The sequence below is a fragment of the Sorex araneus genome, chromosome 6 (assembly GCF_027595985.1).
Source record: "Sorex araneus isolate mSorAra2 chromosome 6, mSorAra2.pri, whole genome shotgun sequence".
Classification (NCBI taxonomy): domain Eukaryota; kingdom Metazoa; phylum Chordata; class Mammalia; order Eulipotyphla; family Soricidae; genus Sorex; species Sorex araneus.
Window position 1 is genome coordinate 85,531,517 of NC_073307.1, and position 24,963 is coordinate 85,556,479.

At 42.7% G+C, this 24,963-nt stretch overlaps 1 protein-coding gene across 10 annotated transcripts in view; it reads right to left on the reverse strand.

Annotated features, from left to right (window-relative positions):
- The window catches only part of PARP11 (poly(ADP-ribose) polymerase family member 11), a 60,082-nt gene extending 41,223 nt beyond the window's left edge, over positions 1-18,859 (reverse strand). For 8 of the 10 annotated variants that reach the window (XM_055142401.1, XM_055142400.1, XM_055142404.1 and 5 more), the window contains exon 1: positions 18,652-18,859. In XM_055142401.1, the coding sequence (XP_054998376.1) occupies positions 18,652-18,669 (18 nt within the window). In that variant the 5' untranslated portion in view covers positions 18,670-18,859. Of the gene's footprint in view, positions 1-3,401; positions 3,526-11,157; positions 11,302-18,651 lie in introns of all 10 variants that reach the window. The other 2 variants (XM_055142405.1, XM_055142407.1) reach the window with 2 other exon arrangements.
- Positions 18,860-24,963: the final 6,104 nt, after the last annotated feature.

The following is a 24,963-nucleotide window of genomic DNA, read 5'->3' on the forward strand; positions in this document are numbered from 1 at the left end:
GTTGCCTAGCCTCCTTGGACCCTTCATTGGGTTCTTACTGCTAGTTTCCTTTGGCCCATGGGCATTCCGCCGGCTCACAAATTTCATTAAGAACCAGGTTGATGAGGCAACCAAACGTTCAGTACAGGTCCACTATCAGCAGCTCTCCCAACACGACCCCGAAGGGCTGGATAGCTTGGAAAAGCCCACACTTCAGCCCCTGAGCTTTGCAGAGTTTGAGCACCTGAGCACCTGGCATACCGCCCCTGCTCACTCTGTTCCCGGCTGTGGAAATGCCTAAGACGGGGATAGCTTGGTGCCAGTATCTGGGTGCGAACATGGCACCACCTAGAGTCGTGCACACATTTTTTCTAACCTTTTTTGGTCACTGCCATGTCCAGAACTGGGAGCCCACCAAGTAACCTAAGACAGGCACTCCACCCACTCGCTCATTATTATTATAGAAAAAGGGGGGAGATGTTGGGGACTGCTCAGGACCCTGAACAAAAGAGGACCCCAAAACCTTTACCCTGGACAAACCGGAAAATTCCATTACCAGCTTTGCTTGACCTGAGGCAAAGGTGCCCTTGTGACAAAGGATATAGCCAAACTCAAGAGGTAAAAGTAGCCCAGGGCAGTTAACTAAGAGACGCCATTAAGCCCCCCATTAAGTAGAATACCTTCCTCTACCTTGTGCATTCCTCCTGCCAGATGCTCCTGCCAGATAGACCCTTGCCTTCCCCTCCCCACTATTTCTCAATCTACTCTTGAAGAATGTTGTAAGCCCACCTAATACACCCCGAACCTTTCCTTATTTGGTCTGAGAAGACACTTCCCTGATGATTGACAACTTATGTACCAACCCCCTACTAAGAAAAGTATAAAGCCAGTGTGGCAGTTAATAAAGTTGCCCTTGATCGGCATGTGTCGTCTTGGGCCCCCTGTTTACTAACCTCACTAGTCTTATTTCAGATCGGGACCCTCACAGAATCCACCTAATTAGGAGCGCTTTCCACTGTTGTCTCTCCGCGGGCCGGAGAGATCTCCAGGGGAACGCACAGGTCTGAGCCCCCAGCACAGCAGAAACAAACTACAGGAAGGAGAAGGAAACAACTGAATTTACAATAACACCAAAAGTAACAGAATACTGAGGTCTAACAAAAGATGTGTAATATTTGCAAGACTGCAAATTTCAAAACACTACTGAAACTAAAAAAAAAATAAATAAACTTTTAAAATCCCATGTTCCTGCACAGACTTAAAACTATTTGCAGGGGTGGGGGGTGTAATATGTGGCTGTGCTCAGGGCGTCATATGTAGTATAGGAGATGGAATCCATGTTGGCCACATGCAAGGCAAGTGTCTCACCTGTTGTCCTATATCTCTGACCTCTAGACTTAATTTTTTAAGATGGCAATACCTCCCAAACTGATCAAATTCAATAAAATCCCTACCAAAAATCTATGTTGGAGAACTCAGAATTGTCAAGTAATTTTGAGAAAATAAAGTTGGAGAATTTACCTTCCCTGATGTCAAAACACAGTACAAAATCCAGTAGAGAAGAAAGGGTTGAACGGCCGTTGAGGGTAAACATTTTATAGGTCAGTGAAATAGAACTCAGAGTGCAGAAATTAACCCAGAAATTAAATTTACAGCCCAGAAATTCTATTTACAGTCAACTGAGGATCGACAGCACAGCAGCAGGGTGTTTGCCTTGCATGTAGCCGGCCTGGGTTCGATTCCTCCGCCCCTCTTGGACAGCCCGGCAAGCTACCGAGAGTATACCTCTGCCTGCACGGCAGAGCCTGGCAAGCTACCTGTGGCATATTCAATATGCCAAAAACAGTAACAACAAGTCTCACAATGGAAACATCACTGGTGCCTGCTTGAGCAAATCGATGAGCAACAAGATGACAGTGACAGTTGAATTCCAACAAATATGACAAGACCATTTGGAGGAAGAAAGAACGATCTTTTTGAATAAATGGTATGGGACCAATGTAGAAGAATACAGCTGAATCCCCTCCATTATAGTACACCCAAAAAATAAACAAAACCGGATTATAATACTAAATAGAAGAGCCCCAGCTATAAAGTACATAAAAGTCTTAGAAGAAAACAAAGGACTAACCCTTTGAGGCCTTGGAGGAAATAGCAGTTTCTTATATCTGACACCAGCAGTACAAGCAGCAAAGGAGAAAACAGATGAAGTGCAATAAAATCAACTTCTGTGTTAATGATCCTTTAAGAGAGTGACAAGACAATCTACTAAACCGGAGATGGTAACTCCAAGTCACATCCAGAGTACATAAAGATCTCCAGACACTCAATTTAACGGAGGAAAAATGGGCAAAAGATTTTGAATAAACACTGCCCCAGAGAGAGTACATAATGGCCAATAAGCACGTGAGAAGGTAGTACCATTAATCATCAGGGATTCTAAATCAATGAGCTACCACTTTGTACTTACTTGGATGTTCATAATTAAGGAAAGAAAAGACAGACAATAGTTAACATTCTGGAAGATGAAGAGAAACTATAGACCTATTAATTTTGTTTGCTTTTTGGGTCATGCCCGGCGATGCACAGGGGTTCCTCCTGGCTCTGCACTCAGGAATTACTCTTGGCAGTGCTTGGGTGACCATATGGGATGCTGGGAATCGAACTCAGGTTGGCTGCATGCAAAGCAAATGCCCTACCCGCTGTGCTATCTCTCCAGCCCCCGAGACTTATTAATTTTAATACATTTAAATACTACTCTTCCTGGCTCCGTGTGCAAGAATGACCCAATGGCAGTGCTCAGGGGATCATATATCTTGCCAGGAATTCCAACTGGGCTTGGTAGGATCAAAACAAACACCTTTACCCCTGTACTACCTCCCTAACTCCCAGAGGCCAAAATGATAGGATTCCACTGACATCTCCAGAAAAGGCCAGTCTAGAGTGGCACAGACCGTATGAACGACTGCCAAGGGCTGGCAGGGAGCGGGAGGGAGGCGAATGACTGCTACTGGGAAGATGTTGCCTGTCTGGAGTTTCTGATGAAACTGTTTTAGAATTAACAGACTGGGCCCAAGAAATGGGTCCAGAGTAGAAGCACCTGCCTTACTGGCAGAAGGTCAGGGGATCAGTTCCGGGTACCGCCCACAGGCACAGAGCCTGGATCCAGGGACTCTCTTGCCTTGGGTCCCCGGCACCAACAGGGTACTGCAGCCAGCTGCACGAGTACCACAGATAGAGCGGGTAACCCTGGCAAGCACCACAACTGCAGGATGCAACTCCCCATAGGCACAGGTGCAAGCATCACAATTAAAGTGTGTGTGGCTGCACCGTGGACAAGTGTGTGAACACCGGAACCAGGTGTCAACATCCAGGGAGCACCACACCACCAAGAGTGCAAGCACCACAGGTATGTGACCGACCCCAGGCACTGCAGTAGCAGGGGAAGGCAGGCAGTCCCGCATCCAAATGAGAAAGGACAGCAGCTGTGTGGAAAAGACACTTCAGAAGTAAAGGATTCTCCAGAAAACAGCCACGGATTCATGCCTGGACAGTGAACAAAAAGAAAAACCTGTGTTTTAACCTAATTATGAATAAATTACTTGAAAGAAATGAACACATATTGCACACACACGAAATCAGGATAAAGTATAATCCTTATTTCAGGATAAATATAAATATTTCAGAATAAATATAAATATAATATGATATATAAATATAAATATCCTGATATCAGGATAAAGAAATCAGATCAAGTACCCCTGTTCTTCTCGGCCAGGGGTAGTGTGCTTACATTTTAAATCAGTTATGATTTTACCTCGTACCAAACAGCACGAAGACCTTACAATTTTTCATTTTCTGGGCTTTATATGCAATAGTAGGCTTCTTTTAAAACTTTGTAAAAGGTGAAATTGACATCAATTATATGTATTTAAAGTGTCTAATTTGGGAAGTTCTGACAAGCAAAATATCTATGAATACTCATGAAACTAACTGCCAGAATCAAATTGATGATATATCACCCTCATATTCTGATGCTTTTCTCCTGCCTTCAGGAAACCACTATTCTTTCCCTACTTCAAATTCATTGTTCTAAACAATTTTTTTTCAGCTTTTTCTGGGCCACAGCAGCGGTGCTGAGGACTCATTCCTGATTCTATATGTAGGGATCACATCAGATGGTTCTGAAGGGACCACGTGTGCTGTTTGGGATTAAATCAGGGTCAGCCTCATGTAAGATAAATACCTTAACCTGGTACTATGCTAGCTATCCAGTCCTATCCTTTCTTAAACATAGGTTTTTATGGAGTCTTTCAGAATGTTCTCTCTGCTGTCTGGCTTCTTTTGATCAGCAGGACTGCTTGAAATCCATTCTATAAGGAGAGTTCATTTCTTTTGACAGCTGAGCATATTCTAAATTGTATCAATATATCCAGTTAATCACTGATAGACTGAAGACCTGAGCTGTTTTTCATTTTCACTATTACAAAGTCACTCTATTATTTACACATCTTTCACAAAAACTTTTTTTTCTCCAGTCTTGGTTTAATTTATCATCAACCCAACAATATGTTTTGCACATCAAACATTTTTAATTTTGATAAAGTCCAGTTTATTAATTTATAGATCATGGTTCTGGAAGTTTATCTAAGAAACCTTTGTCTAATCAATGCTGCAAAGGTATTTCTCCAACTTTTCTTCTTGGTGTTTCTAGTATTGGTGATTGCATTTAGGCCTATGATCCACTTTTAGTTTTTTTTAAAAAAATACGGTACATGTGATTCATTAAAATTTCAGCATGATTTATTGATACATTTTCTCTGCTGAATCCTATATCTATGTTTTAAAATCAGCTGCCTATGTCTGTGGGTCTATTTCTAGACTTTCTCTTTGCTTGTCATTTCATACTTAATCGCTAATCAAGTAGTATCAGCTCTCCAAATCTGTCACTTTTCAGAATTGCATGACTAGTCTTGGTCTTTTCAATTTTGGCTGGATTATACAGAAATTTATCTGGTGAGAACAGGTATGTTTAATAATATTACGTGTACTAACCAATGAATGAGGTATGTTTTGAGTTATGTAGGTATTTTTAAAATTCAGTTATATTTTAATAATTCTCAGGTATATATCTTGTACATAATTTAGTAAAAGACCTACATATTTTGTATTCTTAATATTCTTTACATTGGAATAGCATTTTAAATTTCCATTTCTGACTATACGTTGCTAGTATGTAAAGACATCTTGATTTTGGTAGATGAATCCTGTATCCAACAACCTTCCTAAACTCATTTATCAGTTTAGATTTTTGGACATTCCATCAAATTTTCTATAGTGGCCCATAAACATGTCACTATATTATCTATAGAAACATCCTATCTAGCCCTATCTACCAAATCATCACACTTTCCATACAGACAACATAGCAAGAAATTTGCACTTCTTTGTCTAGCAAATAGATATTTGTTATACTTTTTTCTTGCTTTATTGCACTGTTACATTCTTCAGTATAACACTGAACGAATAGTGTGATTCTTATTATTCACTCTGATCTGAGGGGGAAAGTATTATTAAGTCTGATGTTAGATGATTGGGCTGGAGCAATAGCACAATGGTAGGGCATTCACCTTGCAAGCGGCCGACCCGGGTTCGATTACTCTGCCCCTCTTGGGGAGCCTGGCAAGCTACCGAGAGTATCTCGCCCACACAGCAGAGCCTGGCAAGCTCCCTGTGGCGTATCTGATATGCCAAAAAACAGTAACAAGCCCCACAACGAGAGACGTTACCAGTGCCCGCTCGAGCAAATCAATGAGCAGAGCAACAGGATGACAGTGACAGTGACAGTTAGATGATTAGTGTTGATGTAGAAGTCCTTCACGTCAGGGGTCCCTGAGATCATCCTCGGGCACAAAGGACTCCAAAGTTGTTCTGCTCATAGTTATAATTTCCAAAAATAAAGATGCACAGACTGAAATAAGCACAGGAGATAAGCACACGGGGTGAAGTCCAGAAGTGGCCCACGTGTCTCCTTCCATGTGAGGGGGCAGGGAACACACTTCATTCCTGCAGCAACCGTATGTGACACCAGACACACTGTAGTCATCTACGGGATTCCTGTGAGCCTGTGGCCGGTGTTTATTTGGGGAGTCCTGCGTGCAGGCATATAGCACTTGTGTAACTGACCCATTCCTGCAACTGCAGACCTGCAGAGGAAAAGTGGGTCATCACTGCTCCACTCTGTGGACACACTGCTGTGGAGTGGCTCGATGGCAAAATATCTGCATTGGATGAACCATCCCGATCACTCCAGTCCCATGGAGCCGGGCAAGGACACTCACGCGAACACTGTTCCTTTCTTGGGAGCATACAAGGTTTTAGAAGCCCAGGGTACTGCAATGACCCATTTCCACACACTCGTCATGAAAATGAGCAAGTTACCTTCTGTTCATATTGCTGAGTGTTTTTTATAAAAATCAGTAATGAACTAATAAACTGATTTACTAATAAACTGATTTATAAAAATCAGTAATAAACACTAGATTCTGTCAAATACTTTCCCCACATAAACTGACGTTATGTTTTTCATTCCATTTTTATATAGTGATTATTTGATAGCTATAAAAATATAAAACCAACTTTGCACTTGCTGATAAGTCATTCAGTTACAACACATTAATCTATATTATTCAATTCAATTTGCTAAGATTTTATTTAGAATTTTTACATCTGTGCTCATTAAAGATATTGGTCAGTAAATTTTCTTGAACTGGAATGATTCTGGCACCAACTTATGGACAACTTCATAAAATGAGTTACTGAATAGCTTCTCTTCAATTGTCTGCAAGTTTACACAGAATTGCTGGCATTCCTTCCTTAAATGTATAGTATAATTTAACAGGTAATCATGTGAGCCTGTATGATTTTATTAAAATCATCTTTGTGATTTAGATAAAAGAAAATAGCTTTCCTTATGGGTAGATATTTTTCCTACACACTTGGAGTTCCTTAGGAGTCCTTTAATAGATTTGGACTATTTGTTTTATTTCTTCTTGAGGAACTTTATTAGTTTGTATCTTAAAAAAATATGTATCCATTTAATCTATATCGGCTAACATTTTACTATTTACCACTTTTCCTTTTTTTAATGTTTATAGAATTATGATATACCCCATATTGTTCTCAGCAATAGAAATTTATATTTTCTTTCTCTTCACATGCTTTACCAGAGGTTACTGATTGCATGGATGCTCCCAAAACACCAATTTTGGTTTAGCTGTTTTTCACTTTCAGTGATTTCCACTCTTTCATGTTCTTGCTCCTGATTAAACCTAATTTGTTGTTTTTCTAGCTTCTTAAGAGGAAGCAGTGGTTATTGATTTGTGACATTTCATTTCCAACACAAGACACTGACATATCAATTTATATAAATTTAGATAGAAAGTTATAAATTTCTCAGTACTATTTTAGCAGCATGCCAGAAAGTGTTCTCACTTTTTATTTTGTCTTAACTTGCTATCAATATTTTATCTTGAAGTATTATTTATAACATACTTAAGAACTCTACAGATCTTTCTTGCTACTGATTTCTAATTTATATCCATTTTGATCATACAGCAGACCTTGTATTACGTGGATTCTTTTCAGCTGGTGGTTTCTGGGTTTATATAGCCCAGAAGGATGAACTCTCATGAACCATTCTCTGTGTAGTCAGAAAAAAAAAAATTTTGTGTGTGTGTTTCATGATATTTTCACCATATAGCTAACTGGCCAAAAATCAATGAGAGGAAAGAAAAGAAGGAAGAAAGAGAGAGATAAAAAAAGAAAGAAAGAAAGAAAGAGAGAGAGAAAGAAAGAAAGGAAGGAAGGAAGGAAGGAAGGAAGGAAGGAAGGAAGGAAGGAAGGAAGGAAGAAAGGAAGAAAGAGAAAGAGAAAGAAAGGGAGAAAGAAAAAGAGTTATGCTAAGACTATACTGAAACATGAAAAAATTAATAAAATTAAAGATATTTCTCATTTATGAGCAGATTTATGATAATAACACACACTTATTTTACTGAATGTAACTATCATTTATCTATGAAAGCTCTTGCTAATTCATATATTATACACTGTAGTGTGTTGGTGATCTTCCTAGAAGTCAGAATACAACATATACAAGATTACATTTATCAGTTTGCACAAAGTTGGTTTCTTCTTTCATCAATGAGAAAATGAAGCCAAACAAACCTAAATACAATTAAAAGTTTTCTTACAGCCAAACAATTCTTTTCTTTTACAGCAAAACTGCCCTATGACCATAATCCCTAAGGATTATGTGGTAAAAGTGTTTGCAGTGAAGATACCTGTGGTTGAACTACGGACTGGGAATGAATGAGGTTAGGAAAGTATATTTTGCCATTGGGTGCAATGGTATATAAATGTCAGCTAGGACAAAGCAGCCGGTCAACACTGATCAAGTCTTTTCTACCATTGTTCATTTAATCTAGCATATTAGACTGTAGCAATAGCACAGCGGGTAGGACGTTTGCCTTGCACACAGCCAACCCAGATTCAATTCCTCCATCCCTCTCGGAGAGCCTGGCAAGCTACCGAGAGTATCCCACATGCATGACAGAGCCTGGCAAGCTCCCCGTGGTATATTCAAAAGATATGCCAAAAACAGTAACAAGTCTCACAATGGAGATGTTACTGGTGCCCCCTCGAGCAAATCGATGAACAATGGGATAACAGTGCTACAGTGCTATTAGTTACTGTTGTATTAAAATACCCAACATCTATTAAAAGAAAAAAACATTAGGAGACAAGAACAGCAGAAACAAGGGCCAGGAGGACTGGTTCACAGTTGGCAGCTTGCCAAAAGTGGGGAGGAAGAGTGCAGTTTGGACGGAGAAGGGACCACTATGACAATGATAATTGGAAATGGTCACTCTGGACAGGAACTGAGTGCTGAAAGTAGGTATAGGGATATACATGACAACCTTCCAATACCTGTACTGCAAACCAAAATGCCTAAAGGGAGGGGTGGGGAAGGAAGGGAAGGAAACTGGGGACACAGATGGTGGGAAATATAAACCAGTGAGGGGACAGGTGCTGGAACATTTTATGACTGAAACCCAATCATAAACAACTTTGTAACTATGCATCTCACAGTAGCTTATTTTTTAGAAAAAGTGAAAAAGATTCAATGTAATAAGGTTGATCTATTTCTCCTGGAAGCTATTAGTTTTGCCTCGTGTATGATGAACCTATTAGGTGCATCAATGTTAGTTATTAGCTGATTTATCATTAGGCAATGGCATTCTTTACCCCTGATGTTATCAAGATCTATCTTAATACTAATTACCTCTAATCTTCTCTTCATTAAAAGTGTCAGTACTGTTTATTCCTTCCAATTCGCTTTATTCTATTTTGCCTTTAAACACAAAGTGTGTTTGCTATAAAGATTTATTCTAAGACTTGTTCTAAGGTCTTGCTCATTAATCCAGTCGATAATGCCTTTTAATTGAGATGTTTAGAGTATTTATCATTGATTATTACTGGCTGAGGTTTAACATCTTGCTATAAATGAGGTTTTAATTTTGCTCTATCTGTCTTTTGTTCCCCTTTTCACTTTTTCTATCTTATTTTGGATTGGCATATCAAATACACCACAGGGAGCTTGCCAGGCTCTTCCGTGCGGGGGGGATACTCTCAGTAGCGATATGCCAATAACAGGTCTCATTCCCCTGACCCTGAAAAGAGCCTCCAATCGTTGGGGAAAAAAGTAAGGAGAGGCTGCTAAAATCTCAGGGCTGAGATGAATGGAGATGTTACTGGTAACCACTCGAGTAAACTGATGAACAACGGGATGACAGTGATACAGTGATACAGTGATTTTTGGATTGAGTACTTTCCCATTTCATATACTCTGGTGCCTGGCTAAGTCATGGTCTACACATGGTCTACCAGGATACTTAAGACACACTGTGTTTTGTTCCAGACTAGCGCATTCAAGCAAAAGTCACCATCAAGTGAGGCACACGCCACTTTAAATTGCCAAGTTTATATAACAGTTATGTTTACAAAACACTATTAACATTTAACAGCACTGTCTAAAAACACAAAGGGCAGGCCTTAGTGGAAAGAGGAACATGCTGCTAACACAGTGACGAGACATGGCACGAGCACAGGCTTCTGGGAAAACCTAACACACAAACTTCCTCCAGGTACAGTGGCAACAGGCCTTCAATTTATTAAAAACAAAACAAAATCAAAAAGACCGAACACCGCAGTATATGTATACTAGAATGTGAGGTACAACTCTTTATATCTTTACTTTCCGTGGACTCTAAAAATGACTTCCAAGTTATTAGCTTTTCTAGCCTCTGGCCCAATGCGTCCATCATCCTCACTAACTGGCAAAACCAACTAAGCCAACACGTGAACAACGCCTGGCAGGCCTGCCACGGAGCTTCCTGTGACTAGACCCTGCATGCATTTGTGACAACCCTCATCTTACTTGATCTATCAGTAATACTCTACCCATTTCACTCTATCCCGGATTATTCTTTTCTCAATCTCCTTGAAATCATACTCTGAATCTTGCCGTGCAGATTTGGCCACAAATTCTCAATCTTTATTCATTGTCTTCAGCCTGTCATGTTTTAGGGTTCCTCAGGCGGTGGTTCTTCCTACTTTCTCAACATTCTCCAAACACGGTCCTCAAGAATTAGGAAGTGGGGCTGGAGTGATAGCACAGCAGGTAGGGCCTTTGCCTTGCACACGGCGGACCTGGGTTCGATTCCCAGCATCCCATAGGGTCCCCTGAGCACCGCCAGGAGTAATTCCTGAGTGAAGAGCCAGGAGTAACCCCTGTGCATTGTCGGGTGTGACCCCAAAAAGCTAAAAAACAAACAAACAAAAAAAGAATTAGGAAGCAATCCACAGGATTTCTTTTCTCCCTCCATGGAAATATAAAATTTTCACATACACTGTGCAAAGCTGAAATAGAAAATGGTTGTCACAAAAATCCTGATTGTCTTCCAAGTTAACAAACTTCCAGAGACTGAAGTAATCAAAGAATAATTAAGAATTCATTTACTCTTATCCTCCAAACATCCAGGCTAATTGGAAACATCCAGGACTACAGTTATTTAATATTATAAGTGTATCAACTACGCTTACAGTGAGCAAACTCACCGTAAAACCTCCGTATGCTTGGTCAGTGTTGAGTACTCCCTGTCAGCTCTTGTTCAGCAAATACGGTGGTACTGAAGTGAAAATTAAACTTTCACCACTGAAAACCTTTCACCATTGAAATGCCAAGCTCCAGATCAACTTTCTCTGTTGGTAAAACCAGAAAAGAGACCAAGAACAAAGAGGCAATCCTCAACTCATGCAGTTAGTAAAAGTCTTCTACCCAGCCTGGAGCTCCAACAGGGTTTTCCTCCCTGATACGGAAAACATTCAGACTCTTCCCAAGTCTCACACTGCCGGGTCAGTCCTAAGAGGGTCCTGCCATCTCTCTCCCCCTACTCAGGTGGTATGATGCTGGGGAAACAACTCTAAAACCATGTGACTTGGGGGGGACGAGCACATAAAGATTAGGTTTTCTTCCTGCAGCTTAGGAAACCCTTCTTCACTGGTCCTTTTAATCGCTGAATCCCAGATCTTAAATTTAACTAACTGCTCAGGAGTCAGGCAGTTCTGCATTGAAAAACTTGGCTTTTTGAGAACCGTGTTCAAAGAAAAATTCTGAGAAATTTTATTAGCATTTATTCTTTGTGATCAGTGGTTCAGGGAAAAAAAACTGGGAAGTAAAACGGAATAAGGAAAAAGAAAAAAAATAATAAAACTTAGTTTTGTCCTCAGAGAGTTCACCATATTTGAACTTTACCATCATTTCTTTAAAAAAAAAAAAAAAGGGTAGAGAGACATAGTACAGCAGATAAGATACTTGCCTTGCATGAAGCTGATCCAAGTTCAATCTCTGGCACCCCATACGGCCCCCCAAACTCTGCCAGGAGTGATCCTGAGTACAGACCCAGGACTAAGCTCTGAGTACCACTGGGTTTGGCTCCCAAAACAACAAAATGAGGATACTGATTCATTCCTATCTCATGGTGACTTCAGTTAACCTATGTCTGGGCAGCCTTTATCTAGCCACCACCTTATCTTTTGTTGTTGTTGTTTGTCCTGGGCCACACCCAGGGGCTTAGGAGTTACTCCTGGCTCTGTGCTCTGAGGGCCCCTTGGTGGCCAAGGAATGAACGGCTGCACTTAAAGCATGTGCTCAAGGCCTTCTGCTGTCTCTCCAGCTCCTGTCCCAACACTACGCTTAGCCTAATGCCTCATGAGAACAATGAGAAAGAATGGCACAGAGATAGCAAACTATGCATCTGACTGTTGTGGATCTTCGGAGCACCTGTGTTTATGACACTATTTCTCGGGCCGCACTGCACTCTCAGTTTTAGAAACATGCCCCACCACTTCCTGCCCCAGGGCCTTGGGTTATGCACATAAAGATCACTGCTTAAGCAGAGTTGCTACAAGACATCAGCCACTGCCCACTGTAACTCCTCCGTTCTTCTCCAAAGATGCTCCCACTGAGATTTTCCTGATGTGACCTACTCCCCTCCTTCATCCAAACCGCATGCACTGTTCTCATTCACATCCGTGGTGCCTGGTCTTCTGGTTTCCTTGGACTTTCTCCTAAGAATACTTCTACAGCCTAAACATGCGGCTCAAATGCAGATGACTGCAAGAAGCCTTCCTTGTCCTCCAGATGCCCTCGAGTACCACTTTTCCCCCAAATGGTACTGCGAGGCACCGAGGGTGCAGACTGACTGGGTCCATGATTATAACCTCCCTTCCCAGGGTCTAGGATGTTTTTTTAGGCAGAATAGCCACTAATTCAATATGCGCTTATGATTTCAGTGAAATCATGAGTCAGTGATCAAATGGGCTTGATTTAGACATACTACCTTTGACTTGTCTGAATGATAATCATCTTAACTACCCACCACCCACCTCGGGAAACCAAAACCAAGCACTTGGCAGCAATATTCACAAGGATAGTCATATCTCCGACTCAGGATTTCAGCAAGGAGGGATGTGGCGAGAGAAGAAAAGTTAAAAAAATAAGGTTGAGGTAGAAAAATACAGCACTCTTAAGCCAAGATTATGACTCCAGACAAATAACAGGAAGAAACCCAAATCAGCACAGTTCCAGGAAAATACTGTGAGGCCCAGAAGCAGGCTCCACAGAAGCCAGGACAGGCTGCAGTTAACATGTCCCAACCAGGCCTCAGTTTCTCTTTCCCCAGAGAGGGACTTGCAGTTTCTGGTAGACTCCCAGTTGAGTCATTTGCCAAGATAAGGAATTGGGCAGTTGGGTCTGGCCGGTCATGGGGGGGTCACTGCACCCTCCTTAGAAATGGTTACTAACCATTGTCTAACTGCTGACCACTGTTGTCACAGGGCCGATGCTAAAAATAGACCCGTCTGGGCCGGTGCTCGGCTCCGGCCGGCCGGGTTTTCGGCCCGGGTGCCCATGCCTCTGCAGAGCCGGTGGATGTGGAACGAGCGGGAACCAGAGACAGCTTTAGGAATTGGGGTTCCAGCAAGTGCTTGCACCCATGTATGGAGACTGTGAACTAACTTTGGCTACATGCTGTTCCAGGAAGGGAAATGATTCATTTTCAAACTTAAATCTTCGCGGACTTAATTACTATAATACAGAAATTGTAAATCTCTTCATTCTCATCAGTGGGAAACTTATTATCAAATATTTCCCTGTTAATAGAGCTGTATTCTTAGGGGATAAATTCCAACAAAAATAGTGAGTCTGTTTTGAAACTCTAACAACAATAGTGAGTTACGTGTTGAAATCTGGAATGTAATCCAGGTACAGAGAAAAGGAAGTGAAATTATCACTCACCTACGGGGTGGGTTGGGGGGTGAGGGATGGGATGTATACTGTTTTTTGTTTGTTTGTTTTGTTTTTGCTTTTGTTTTTGTTTTTATTGGTGGTGGAATATGGGCACTGGTGAAGGGATGGGTGTTTGAGCATTGTGTAACTGAGATATAAGCCTGAGAACTTTGTAACTTTCCACTTGGTGATTCAATAAAATAAATTTAAAAAAATAAAAATAAAAAAAAATAAAATAAAAATAGACCCGTCTATAAATTGCTTCTTAACTCTGAACCCTATAGAAACTGCTTGTGATTTGGAGTCGGGGTCCTTGTCAGACTCCACTGCGGTAGATGCGACTTGGATCCTAGCTCGGGCCAGCGCTGGCTCGGGCTAGTAATGAAGTTCCTTTGCTTTGGGGGCCTGGAGCGATAGCACAGTGGGGAGGGCGTTTACCTTGCATGCGGCCGACCTGAGTTCAATTCCCAGCATCCCATGTGGTCCCCTGAGCACCGGCAGGAGTGATTCCTGAGTGCAGAGCCAGGAGTAACCCCTGAGCATCACTGGGTGTGACCCAAAAAAGGAAAAAAGAAAAAGTTCCGTTGCTTTCGCATTATCATGTGATCGTGTGTGGAACTGGGTCTCTCCGCAATTGGGGATCTGAAACTTGGGCACAACAATACAAAGAGAGACACAGAGGAAGGGAGAGAGGGAGAGGGAGGGGGAGGGAGAGGGAGAGGGAGGGGGAGGGAGAGGGAGAGAGGGAGAGAGGGAGGGAGAGGGAGAGGGAGAGGGAGAGGGAGAGGGAGAGGGAGAGGGAGAGGGAGAGGGAGAGGGAGAGGGAGAGAGAAAGAAACTATCAGGACAACATGGGTGCTACAAAAAGGCACAAGAGGCTTGTGGTGATTCCAAGTCCTTAGTGACCCTGTAGTAAGAGGTGTGAAAGTGGGACTGGAGTTGCAGAGAAGTGAGGACAAATGACAGAAAGTATGTGAGCTATTCCATCAAGATGCGTGACAGGCCACTGAAGGAATTTAGAGCAACTCTGAATATTCCAGAAACTTCAAGTGTTTTTAAAGATGAAAATGGGGCTTAGCAGGTAAAGCATCACAGCCATGCACACACACTAGCACGGCTCCCCCCCAACAGCAGAAGGGGGGCATAAGAATCACCATCACTCTGCTGCCCACCCACCTGTCTGTCCTGTGGAAATCCTCCTACCGTCCTAAAACCTCTCATCACCTGGTTTGAATAGCTCGAGTGTCAGTGGAGTTGGGGAAGGGGAGGGTGTTGACACTGCAGGTAAGGTCTTATCACTGGAGTCTCAGATATTGGTCGCTTTGTTCAGTTTCTCTCACTGGGGTGACAGAGACACTGAAACTCCATTATATGTAATACAGTCAGAGTTACTTCCATGGCAGCTAAAAGAACCTCGACAAAGAAAAAGAGACAGAGAAGGCAGTCTGCAGGCCCAAGGAATACCTTCTTGCTACACACTCTGCCACTTTCTTAAACTTGGGGCCATGGATAGCCAAGGGGCTTCTGCCCACGTTGTTGGAGACTGCCCAACACGCACCTCTGAACACCAGGTGCCCGCCTTGGCAGCGGCCTTCCAGAGACCTCTGCTTACACTTCGTCACAAAAGGCTTAAGCAGAATCCAAACTGAGCTCATGACTATCAATGAAAAATAGAGTAAAATTGTGTATGTAGTGATCAAGTCACTTATAGATCTGTAGTTATCTTGTTGGGGATTCCCCCCCCCCCCAAATCCCAAAGGAAACTACCGCAAGGCTTTTTTCTATCCTCAGATCATGGCATGGAAACTTTCCATCTGAAAGAGGCCAGGAGTATTATCAAGGCCTTGGGCAGTGCTTTCAAACACATTATCACATAGAAGGTATGTGTGATAAAGAGGCTTATCTACAGATTAGAAGTGGATTAGCAAGGTCAAGAAAGCCTCCAAAAATACACAGGGGGAAATTAGGGAGAAGGTTTTAATCAAAGCAGTTCACAATGGCCGTCCTTCACTGAGAAGTTATTGTCTCATCCAATGGAAATGAATGGTATAGGGGGATTTTTTTAAAAGGCGGTCAATACAAATATCATATCTTCAGGATGCACTGTGTATAGTTTTATAAAAAGTCTTTTCAGTGGTATTTGCCATAGGGTAACATTAAACTTGATTTTCATTCCATAAGTCTCTTCTATTAAAATAAACTGGTAGCTAACTAGAGAAACTCACACACACAACATTGATGCAATTTTTAAAGACCAAACAGGTATACAGATAGCATTCATGTTCTCGGGAAGAGACGCACTATCGATAAGAAAATACTGCAGCTCTAGTACATCTTGGGGTGGAGAATGCAGGATCAGAAGAATGTGGACTTAGAGATGAAATCCCTGTCACTATCATTTTTGTGTGCTCCTATGTATTAAGTTGGTTGGCTCTACTGAAATCAGACAAAATTACCAGGGTGAATTTAGAGAAAACTGAAAATTACTTACAAAAAAAGAGAATTAGGACAATGATATCACCAACCAAATATGAAGCACTCAGGAATGCCCTTAAAATCCTCACAAATATACAAATGCTTGGATTGCAAATTCTGATTCCAAGTAATGGGGGAGGAAGAATGAATGATTCCATTATTGATACAATCACTGTTGCTAATTTAATACACAACTACTGAGTGCCACTATGTGCCAGGCTATGTTCTCTAGTCTGAGGATAGTGAAAAAACAAATATCCCTACCCATATGGATCTAGAACACACATATGACTTCAGAACAAGATTTCCGATTGGTACCAAGACTTTGTCCTTTTTTCCACCTGAGAATGACTGAAGGGTTTGCCAAGGAGAAATTGAATAAAATTTAATATTTTATAAATTTATAATTAAAATTTTAAATTATAACTTATAATTTAAGGAAAAATACATACAATGATAAAAGACTTGACAGAAGGTGAAACTATATGAGAGCACATTCTCATAATTCAAAATTATCTTTTTTATAAAATCAAATTGATTTCCTCTATACTTAAAAAAAAATTGTAGGCCTTTACCTTTTAAAATCGTATTAGTGCTGGAGAGATAGTACCGGAATAGAACACTTTCCCACATGCAGCGGACCCTAGTTGGATCCCACAACTACCACCAGGGGTGACCCCTTAATACAAAGTCAGGGGAAAGCCCTGAGCTCAGCCTGGTGTGACCCCAAAACCCAACAAAAGAAAAAGAAAAATCGTATTAACTGACCACTGTTAAGTGATGGACTGGGGTTGGATCTCAATGGACAACCAACGAATCAGGTCAACAGACTGGCTCCCGCGGGGCAAATAAACACTTCAAAGAAGACGGGGTCTAAGTGAAGAGCTGCCTGACATTTCTGGAATTAAATACCCAGGGGGGCAGGGGGTGGGTATCAATTACCGCAAAGGAATGAAAAAGTCTGGACCCCGGGCAATGTAAGTCAGAGTAAGCGGCTGTGCTGCTGCCGCGGCCCCGGGCACCCCGCGGGCTGGGAAACTCGGCGGACACGAGGCCGTGTGACCACGAGGTGCAGCTCGACAGGGTGGGCAAGAGTCGGCTCGGGGAGGGGCTGCGGACCACAGAGAGGGGGAGAGGGGGAGAGGTCTGAAGTGGAGGAGACAGGAAGAGAGGCAGACAGAACACCACCGGAGGAGAGACTCGGAGACAGACCCCAGGGCTGGCAGAAGAAACGTTCCAGGGTCCAGCTCAGGGCGTGGGGGCGGGGCGTGGGGGCAGGAGTGGGCGGGGCGGGGTGTGGGGGCGGGGTGTGGTGTGGGGCAGGAGTGGGCGGGGCATTGTGTGGGGGCGGGGCGTGAGCAGGGCGTTGTGTGGGGGCATGGTCAGGGCGTGGCGTGAGGGGTGGGCGGGGCGTGGGGGCGCCTAAGAACCTCCTCTGGAAGCTTAGAACCGACCCTCCCCTCCCGCCCCCACCCCGCCCCCTGCCCTTTCAAGGGGCTGGGGACCAGGGGGGAGGGGCCAAGGGAAGGGGATGGGTCCCGCCCCACCCGCACACAGACAGGCGGCACGTTCTCATTCTTATTCTCTGTCTGTCTCTCTGTCTCTGTCTCTCTCATTCTCTCTCTCCTGGGACCAAGGGGGGCGGGGGGAGGAGGAGGAAAGGGGATGTTTCTCCCCCATACAGAGACAGACAGACACACAAACACACAAACACACACAGTCCTGGGACCAGGGGGAGGTAGGAAATGGGGTGTTCCCCCATACACGCACAGACACACACACACACACACACACACACACACACACTCTGGGACGGAGGGGGGGAGGGAACGAAATGGGATGTTCTCCCTCTTAACACACACACACCCCACCCTCCCCACACACAGACACAACAGATACAGATACAGATACACACACACACACATACACAGAGACACAGACACACACAGACGCACACAAAGACACACACTGAGAGATACAGACACAGATACACACAGAGACACAGAGACACAGAGACACACACACAGACACACACAGACACAGACAGACACAGACACACACACACACACACACACACACACACACACACACACACACACACACACACACACACACACACACACACACACACACACACCCAGCCCCAGGCCGTCCGGGCAGTCGGGGTCGGGGTCGGGGGCGCGGGAGGGGCCGCGGCCGGGGCGGCGGGGGGCGGGGGGCGGCGGCCCGGACCCTCCGCCGGGCCCGGCCCCGCCCCTCGGCCCGCCCCGCCCCGCCCGGCCACTCACCGGATTCGCTTCCCACATAACGGCGAAATCGGGCGGAGAGAGCCTGAGGGAAGGGGCCGGCCTGGCGGGGGGCTGCTCCCGAAGGTTCTGCGCGCCGGAGCCGGGCGGGCCACCTCAGTGCAGGCCGGCCGCGGCCCCCTCCCAGTCGCAAGCCAGCGCCTCCCGACCACCGACCCTCCGACTTCCGCCCGCCGCCAGCCAACCAGCGCCCGCCCCGCCCGCCCGGAAGCCCGCCCCGCCCCCGCGACGCCCCCTTCCGGGCCCCGCCGGCCAATCGCAGCCGCCGGGGCAGCCTGGCCCGGCTGGTGGAGGAGTTTAAAGGGCTTGGGAGCCCCGCTAACCGTTGCGTGACCGGGAAGGGACGTGCCTGGAAGCTCACATGCCTGGACATGCCGGGACAGGTCTCACTGGCTCTCGGAAGGGAACCGATAACAGCCTCTTCCTAAGGGGGCGACGAGAGCCCAGAAAGCACCCGGGCCTTATTTGTCATACAGTACCAAGAGCTCAAGAAGTGACTTTTTCATGAAATTTGACAAGTGGGTGGACGTGGAGAATTATTCTAAGCGAAATGAGTCAGGAAGAGGGGGACAGACGTTGAATGACTGCGCTCATTTGTGGACTACAAAATGACATAGTATGAGACTGACACCCAAGGACAGTGGAGACAGGGGCCAGGAGGATGACTCCAGGGTTTGGAAGGCTGCCCTATGAGCTGGGGAAGGAGGCAGCTGGAATAGAGAAGGGACCACTAAGTCAATGATGGTTGGAGGAATAGGTCGGGATGGGAGGTGTGTGCTGAAAGTAGACTAAGGACCAAACATGATGGCCTCTCACTATCTGTATTGCAAACCATGATGCCCCAAAGTAGAGAGGGAGAGTAAGAAGGAAGGTGCCTGCCACAGAGGCAGGGGTGAGATGGGATGGGGATGTAGGGAGGGATACTGGGAACCTTGGTGGTGGAAAATGGGTACCGATGGAGAGATGGGTATTTGGTCATTGTATGACTGAAAATCATGAAAACTTTGTAACTGTATCTCATGGTGATTCAATAAAAAAAAAAAAATTAAGTGACTTTTTTTAAATCCCCAACCACTGTGCCAGACTCAGGTGAATCATTTGCAGTCCGTGCCTTCCACCCTCCATGGAGCTTAGAGCCAGGATGATGAGGTCATGGGGAAATAAATAAATAAATAAATAAGCAAATAAATAAATAAATAGATAGATAAATAAATAAAATAAGAATGAATTATTTGAATTAAAAGGTATGTATAAGGTAAGTTCAGTGTTCTCTGAACATATATACTCACCTAGGTGAGGCTATATGCCCACTTATTTGAGAAGTTAGATCTAAGACCTCAAGGCCATAATCCTAATGGATAATGAGATTTAAAAGAAAGAAAATCTTGGGCAAAGAAGTACAATCAATTCATTGGAAACAAAAGAGAAAATGGTTAATGTCCTTCTGGACTTTTCTGTGCTTCCACACACTGAAATTTTTTTCTTCAATAAAAAAAATAAAGGTATGGAATCTGATTTTTCAAACCTAATAGGATATTGATAGGAAATTCTTCCCTGCAATGCATATCAATCTTGTTAACGATTTTAAAAGTAGACTAGTGGCACCCCTTACTCTACGTGTATGTTGCACATATAGACCTTTGGGGGAAAGGGTGTGGGTCACCACTGGAGGGGCCTCCTGGAGGGGAATATGCGACGCAAGGGGTGGAACCAGTAGGGTCTGCGTGCAAGGCAAGCATGTACCCCTGTACTGTCTCTTCAGTCCTACCTATTTTAAATAAATAATTGTGATATATTTGTAAATAGTTTTCTTTTTTTTTGTTACTCAAAATAGTGTAGCCATCAGCATTCTTATGCAGACTTTTCTGCATATTTGTCTGTTTGCTTTCTCTAAATGAGTTCCTATAAACTAGTTCAGTAGAGATTCCAGAAACTTCGAGTGTTTGTACTCAAAAGTTGTGTGTAAATTGGTGTCTAGTTTATTATTATACATGGATTTTTATAAGGATAGCCACCTTTTATTTCCCTACATTTTTTCCACTTGCCCAAATATTATTCAATAGTTCTTTATTTTCTGTTACTTTGAAGTGCTACTGTTGATCAGATAAATTTATACATTTATTGTTTATGAGTGAATACATATATCAGTTTCTGAACATTTTCGTCTATTAACTATTCATTTCTATACTGTTCTGTATTCATTCTACATTGTTACAAATAACATAGCTTTGTAATTTATTTTCTCTTCGATAAAGAAAGTTGTCTCCTAAATCTCTCCTTTTTAGAAATTTTGTAGTTGTGAATCCTACCATTCAGAACTGTATGCTTCTTGTCATTAGGTCCTTTATATTTAAAAAAATTAACACGTTGGTTCATGTGGATATACATTTTTTAAATTATTTGTTTTCAGATATTAAGGTTTTTGTTCTTGTGATAAGTTACTAAAAATATTGATATTTTTGTATTTATCTCATATTCTACAATATTATAAAACCCTATTATGAATTTTAATAGATTGTTGGAATATAGCTCTAAACATTTTACTCTTAACATTGGTTTTTCCTTTCTCTCTGGCTGCAGGGAGCTTAAGTTTATTGGGATACACCCATCACAGTGCTCCTGAGGCACTCCCATTCCTCTGTATTTATCTGTAACCTCTTCTCTGTGCTCTGCTTCCCCAAACGGTCAATCTCCTTTATCCCCAAATCAGACTCTGTTGACTTGTAAGGTCAGATCCTTCTAGGACACTGGATTTGTATTTGTAAGTATAATATTGCTTTTCTCTTCTCCTTGTGTCCTTTGCATAGTTATTTTAGAGCAATGTCCTTTTTGTATAGACACTAGAAGACATTTAATGCTATGCTTTTGTAACTTGGGAGTTAATTGACTCCAAATAATATTCACTCCTGGGCATCTGTTTTCTCCACTTAAGCCTCAGTTTCCCTTACTTCCTAGCACCCCAAAAGCAGGGTCTTAACAAGAGACTGGATGGACCCAGGGCAAGCTGTGAGCTACCCTGGCATCGAAATGGGCCAAGCCTAGCACCATAATACTTAACTATAAATTAAGAGCACAGTCATGAACAAATTCTGTCATGATCTGAGGAGTAACAACTGGATTAGGACCCTGCTAGGGTTAGAAAAAACTAATCTGGCCTGAGCACTGTAGTCTGCCAACTATAACAAGATGTCCCCAGGAGAGTCACCCTATAAGGTTAATGTATCTCTTACTGTGTCTATACAAAATGACTAATATTATTAAGAATTAGAATTAAGATGAATGTTTAAAGGGTTGTTGGACTAAGGAAAGGAGAAACACACCCTGGGATGGGGATGTTATTTCACCCTTAGGCGGGTCGTCTTGCTGAATGAGAATTTGTCCTAGAAGAAGATTCCCCCGAGAGAAGGGCTTTACATCTGTAGATTGTATGACCACATCTATGTGTAATTGCTACCCCAACCCCTCATGATTTTGTTGTAAGAGCGGGCTAGAGAATCGAGGAGAATCAGGAAGAGAATTAAGGAGGAGGGAGGAGAATAGGAGGAGAATTGAGATGAGATTGGAATAAAATGTAACGGAACACTAACCAGCCTGGTGCTCATTTCCTCCTTCCTCTGCCCAGTGCCATCGGCTGTCCAGGGCAGGGGAAGCAGCCCAAGACCACCAAATGTAGGCGGCGAAAGAGTGCTGTCATTTTGTCTTCATTTTTTGAATACACAATAGACTTTCAGCTGATCTGTGAATGTTTTTCAGCAATCATATAGACTACATATAATGCTATATGCTCTCATTCTGTTGCACTTGCCAAAATTTCAGGAAAAAAAATTGAAGACTACAAGACAAGGAAAAGGACATACCATCTTCAAAGCAATAAGTGCTCAGATCCCACTTGCTATCATATTCTTTAATCCACTTTTGTATTTTATAATTTAATTTAATTTGATTTTTGTGAATATAAATTTTATTTCTTACAGAGTTTTTCACTAGTTTACAACATCAGAGACGTTCAAGATCTTCAATATTATAATCTCACACTTCTTTGTGTGTAGGATTCGTGGAGCCCATCACCAAAGTCCCAGAACATTATCCAAGTGAGCCACTCTCCAAAGTTCTCCCTCCTTTCTCCTCTGAGGACCACCCTTGTTTGTACAAAACCTCAGAATTGCTTTTATTGTTTTTCTGGTTTATTTTCCTGGGTTATTTATATCCTACACATGTGCAGCAGTCCAGCTGATAATTGCCTTTCACATTCTTGTATTTATTTTGTTGTTTGTTTTAGGGCCACACCTGGCAATGCTGGGGGATTTCTCCTGGGTCTGTGCTCAGGGATCATTCCTGGCCATGCTCCAGGGGCCATATGGGGTGTTGGAGATCAAATCCAGGTCTGCTCTGTGCAAAGGAAGCATTGTCCCATCCTTGCATTTAAAGACATTTCTTTCTGTTCCTGATTTACAGCATTCATTTAATTGGAAAAACCCATGAAATTTTATCAACTCTCTCTTACTTTATTCCTTTTTCACTCTGACTTATATTGAAGTATACCAAGAGATTTCCTAATAGTCAAATCATTCTTGTCCATTTAAAGTAAACTTTGCTTCAGCTGAATTTATTGTTCTTTGACGCACTGCTGGGTTCAACTTACTAATCTTTTTTAAAACATAATTTATAATTTATAACATAACATAATATAATTTATAATTATAAATTTATAATTAATCAACATAATTTATAATTTATAATTAATTTATAATTATAATTTATAATTATAATATAATTTATAATTAATCAAATTGGTTGATTGGTGGGGGCATTGTGGGGCCACACTGGTGGTGCTGAAGGGGTGCTACCCCCAGCTTGGCTCAGAGTCACTTATGGCTGAGCTTAGGGGACCAAGTGATGCCAGTGATCAAACCTGGACGTCTTGCGTGCCAAGGATGTACACAGGCACTGAGTTTTCTTTCATGCCTCACATTAAGTGATTCTTCAGGGCCAACTTTTATAAAATGAATAATAACTGTCCTAAGTAATTTGGAAATTTATCTTCCTCCAAGGTGGTGGAATGACCATGACGAAGTACATTTACTGGAGAATAGAACCTTCTTTGTGAAGGCTGAATTGATACTGGGCTCCTTGGAACTGGTGACCAGAGAATAGGATGGAGAGAACATTTGGTTTGGGGACCAGGTGGACAAAGTTTTCAAAGCATATGGCGATGTCCTAAAGTCATATGAAGGAAACATGCTTTATAAACTAGAACAACTTTTGCAAACCTTAGTAATTGTTTCTTTTAACAAGGTTTTTTTTGTGTGTGTTGTCATTTAGCAAAATGAATACTTAATGTTTGTGGTTTTGGTGTACAAAGTTACTGCACCACCACCGAAGTGCCCAGACTCTCTACTACTGTCTGCGTCAGCTTTTCCCCATCAACCTCCCTTCCCCCAATGCATGATAGTCCAGTTTTATAGCTGAAAGTTGAGTGTGTCCCCATTAGATTGTATTATTTTATTATTCTATTTCTCTACGGTCAGTTTTCTTATTTATTTTTATCTATGATCACTGAGCTAGAGAGTTAAGCACTGAAAAGGGTCTTAAAGACCATGTTGTGTTAGTGTCACAGGTCACAAGGAAGCTGAAGCGCAGAGTATTTCAAACATTTTGTTACGTCGCTATTGTTGTTGTTTGTTTGGGGGGCCACACGCAGCCATGTTCAGGGCCCCTCCTGACTTTGTACTCAGGTTTCACTCCTGGCAGTGCTGCAGGAGTCCATGTGGTACCAGGGATCAAACCGGGGTCACCTCTTCAGCCATTTGAGTGTAACTGATAAAAATCCTGTACACAGGCACAAACCCAGCTGATAATTGCCTTTCACGTTCTTGTGTTTATTTCTTTTGCTGTTTGTTTTAGGGCCATACCTAGCAATGCTGGGGGCTTTCGCTTGGCTCTTTGCTCTTAGATTGCTGAAGAAACATTATGACTTGTTTTCATAGGAAACAACGTTACTGTGCTCTACCCTAACTCTTTCAACATTGGGCTCAACCATTAAGGCTCAACCACTGACAAACTTTTCTTTCTTTTTTTTGCTTTATGGGTCACACCTGGCAATGCAGAAGGGTTACTCCTGGTTCTGCACTCAGGAATCACCCCTGGCGGTGCTCAGAGGACCATATGGGATGCTGGGAATCGAACCCGGGTCAGCTGCATGCAAGGCAAATGCCCTACCCGCTCTACTATTGCTCCAGCGCCCAACTTTTCATTAAGTAATCTATAATGCTTGAAATTGTCCATATTAGAGTT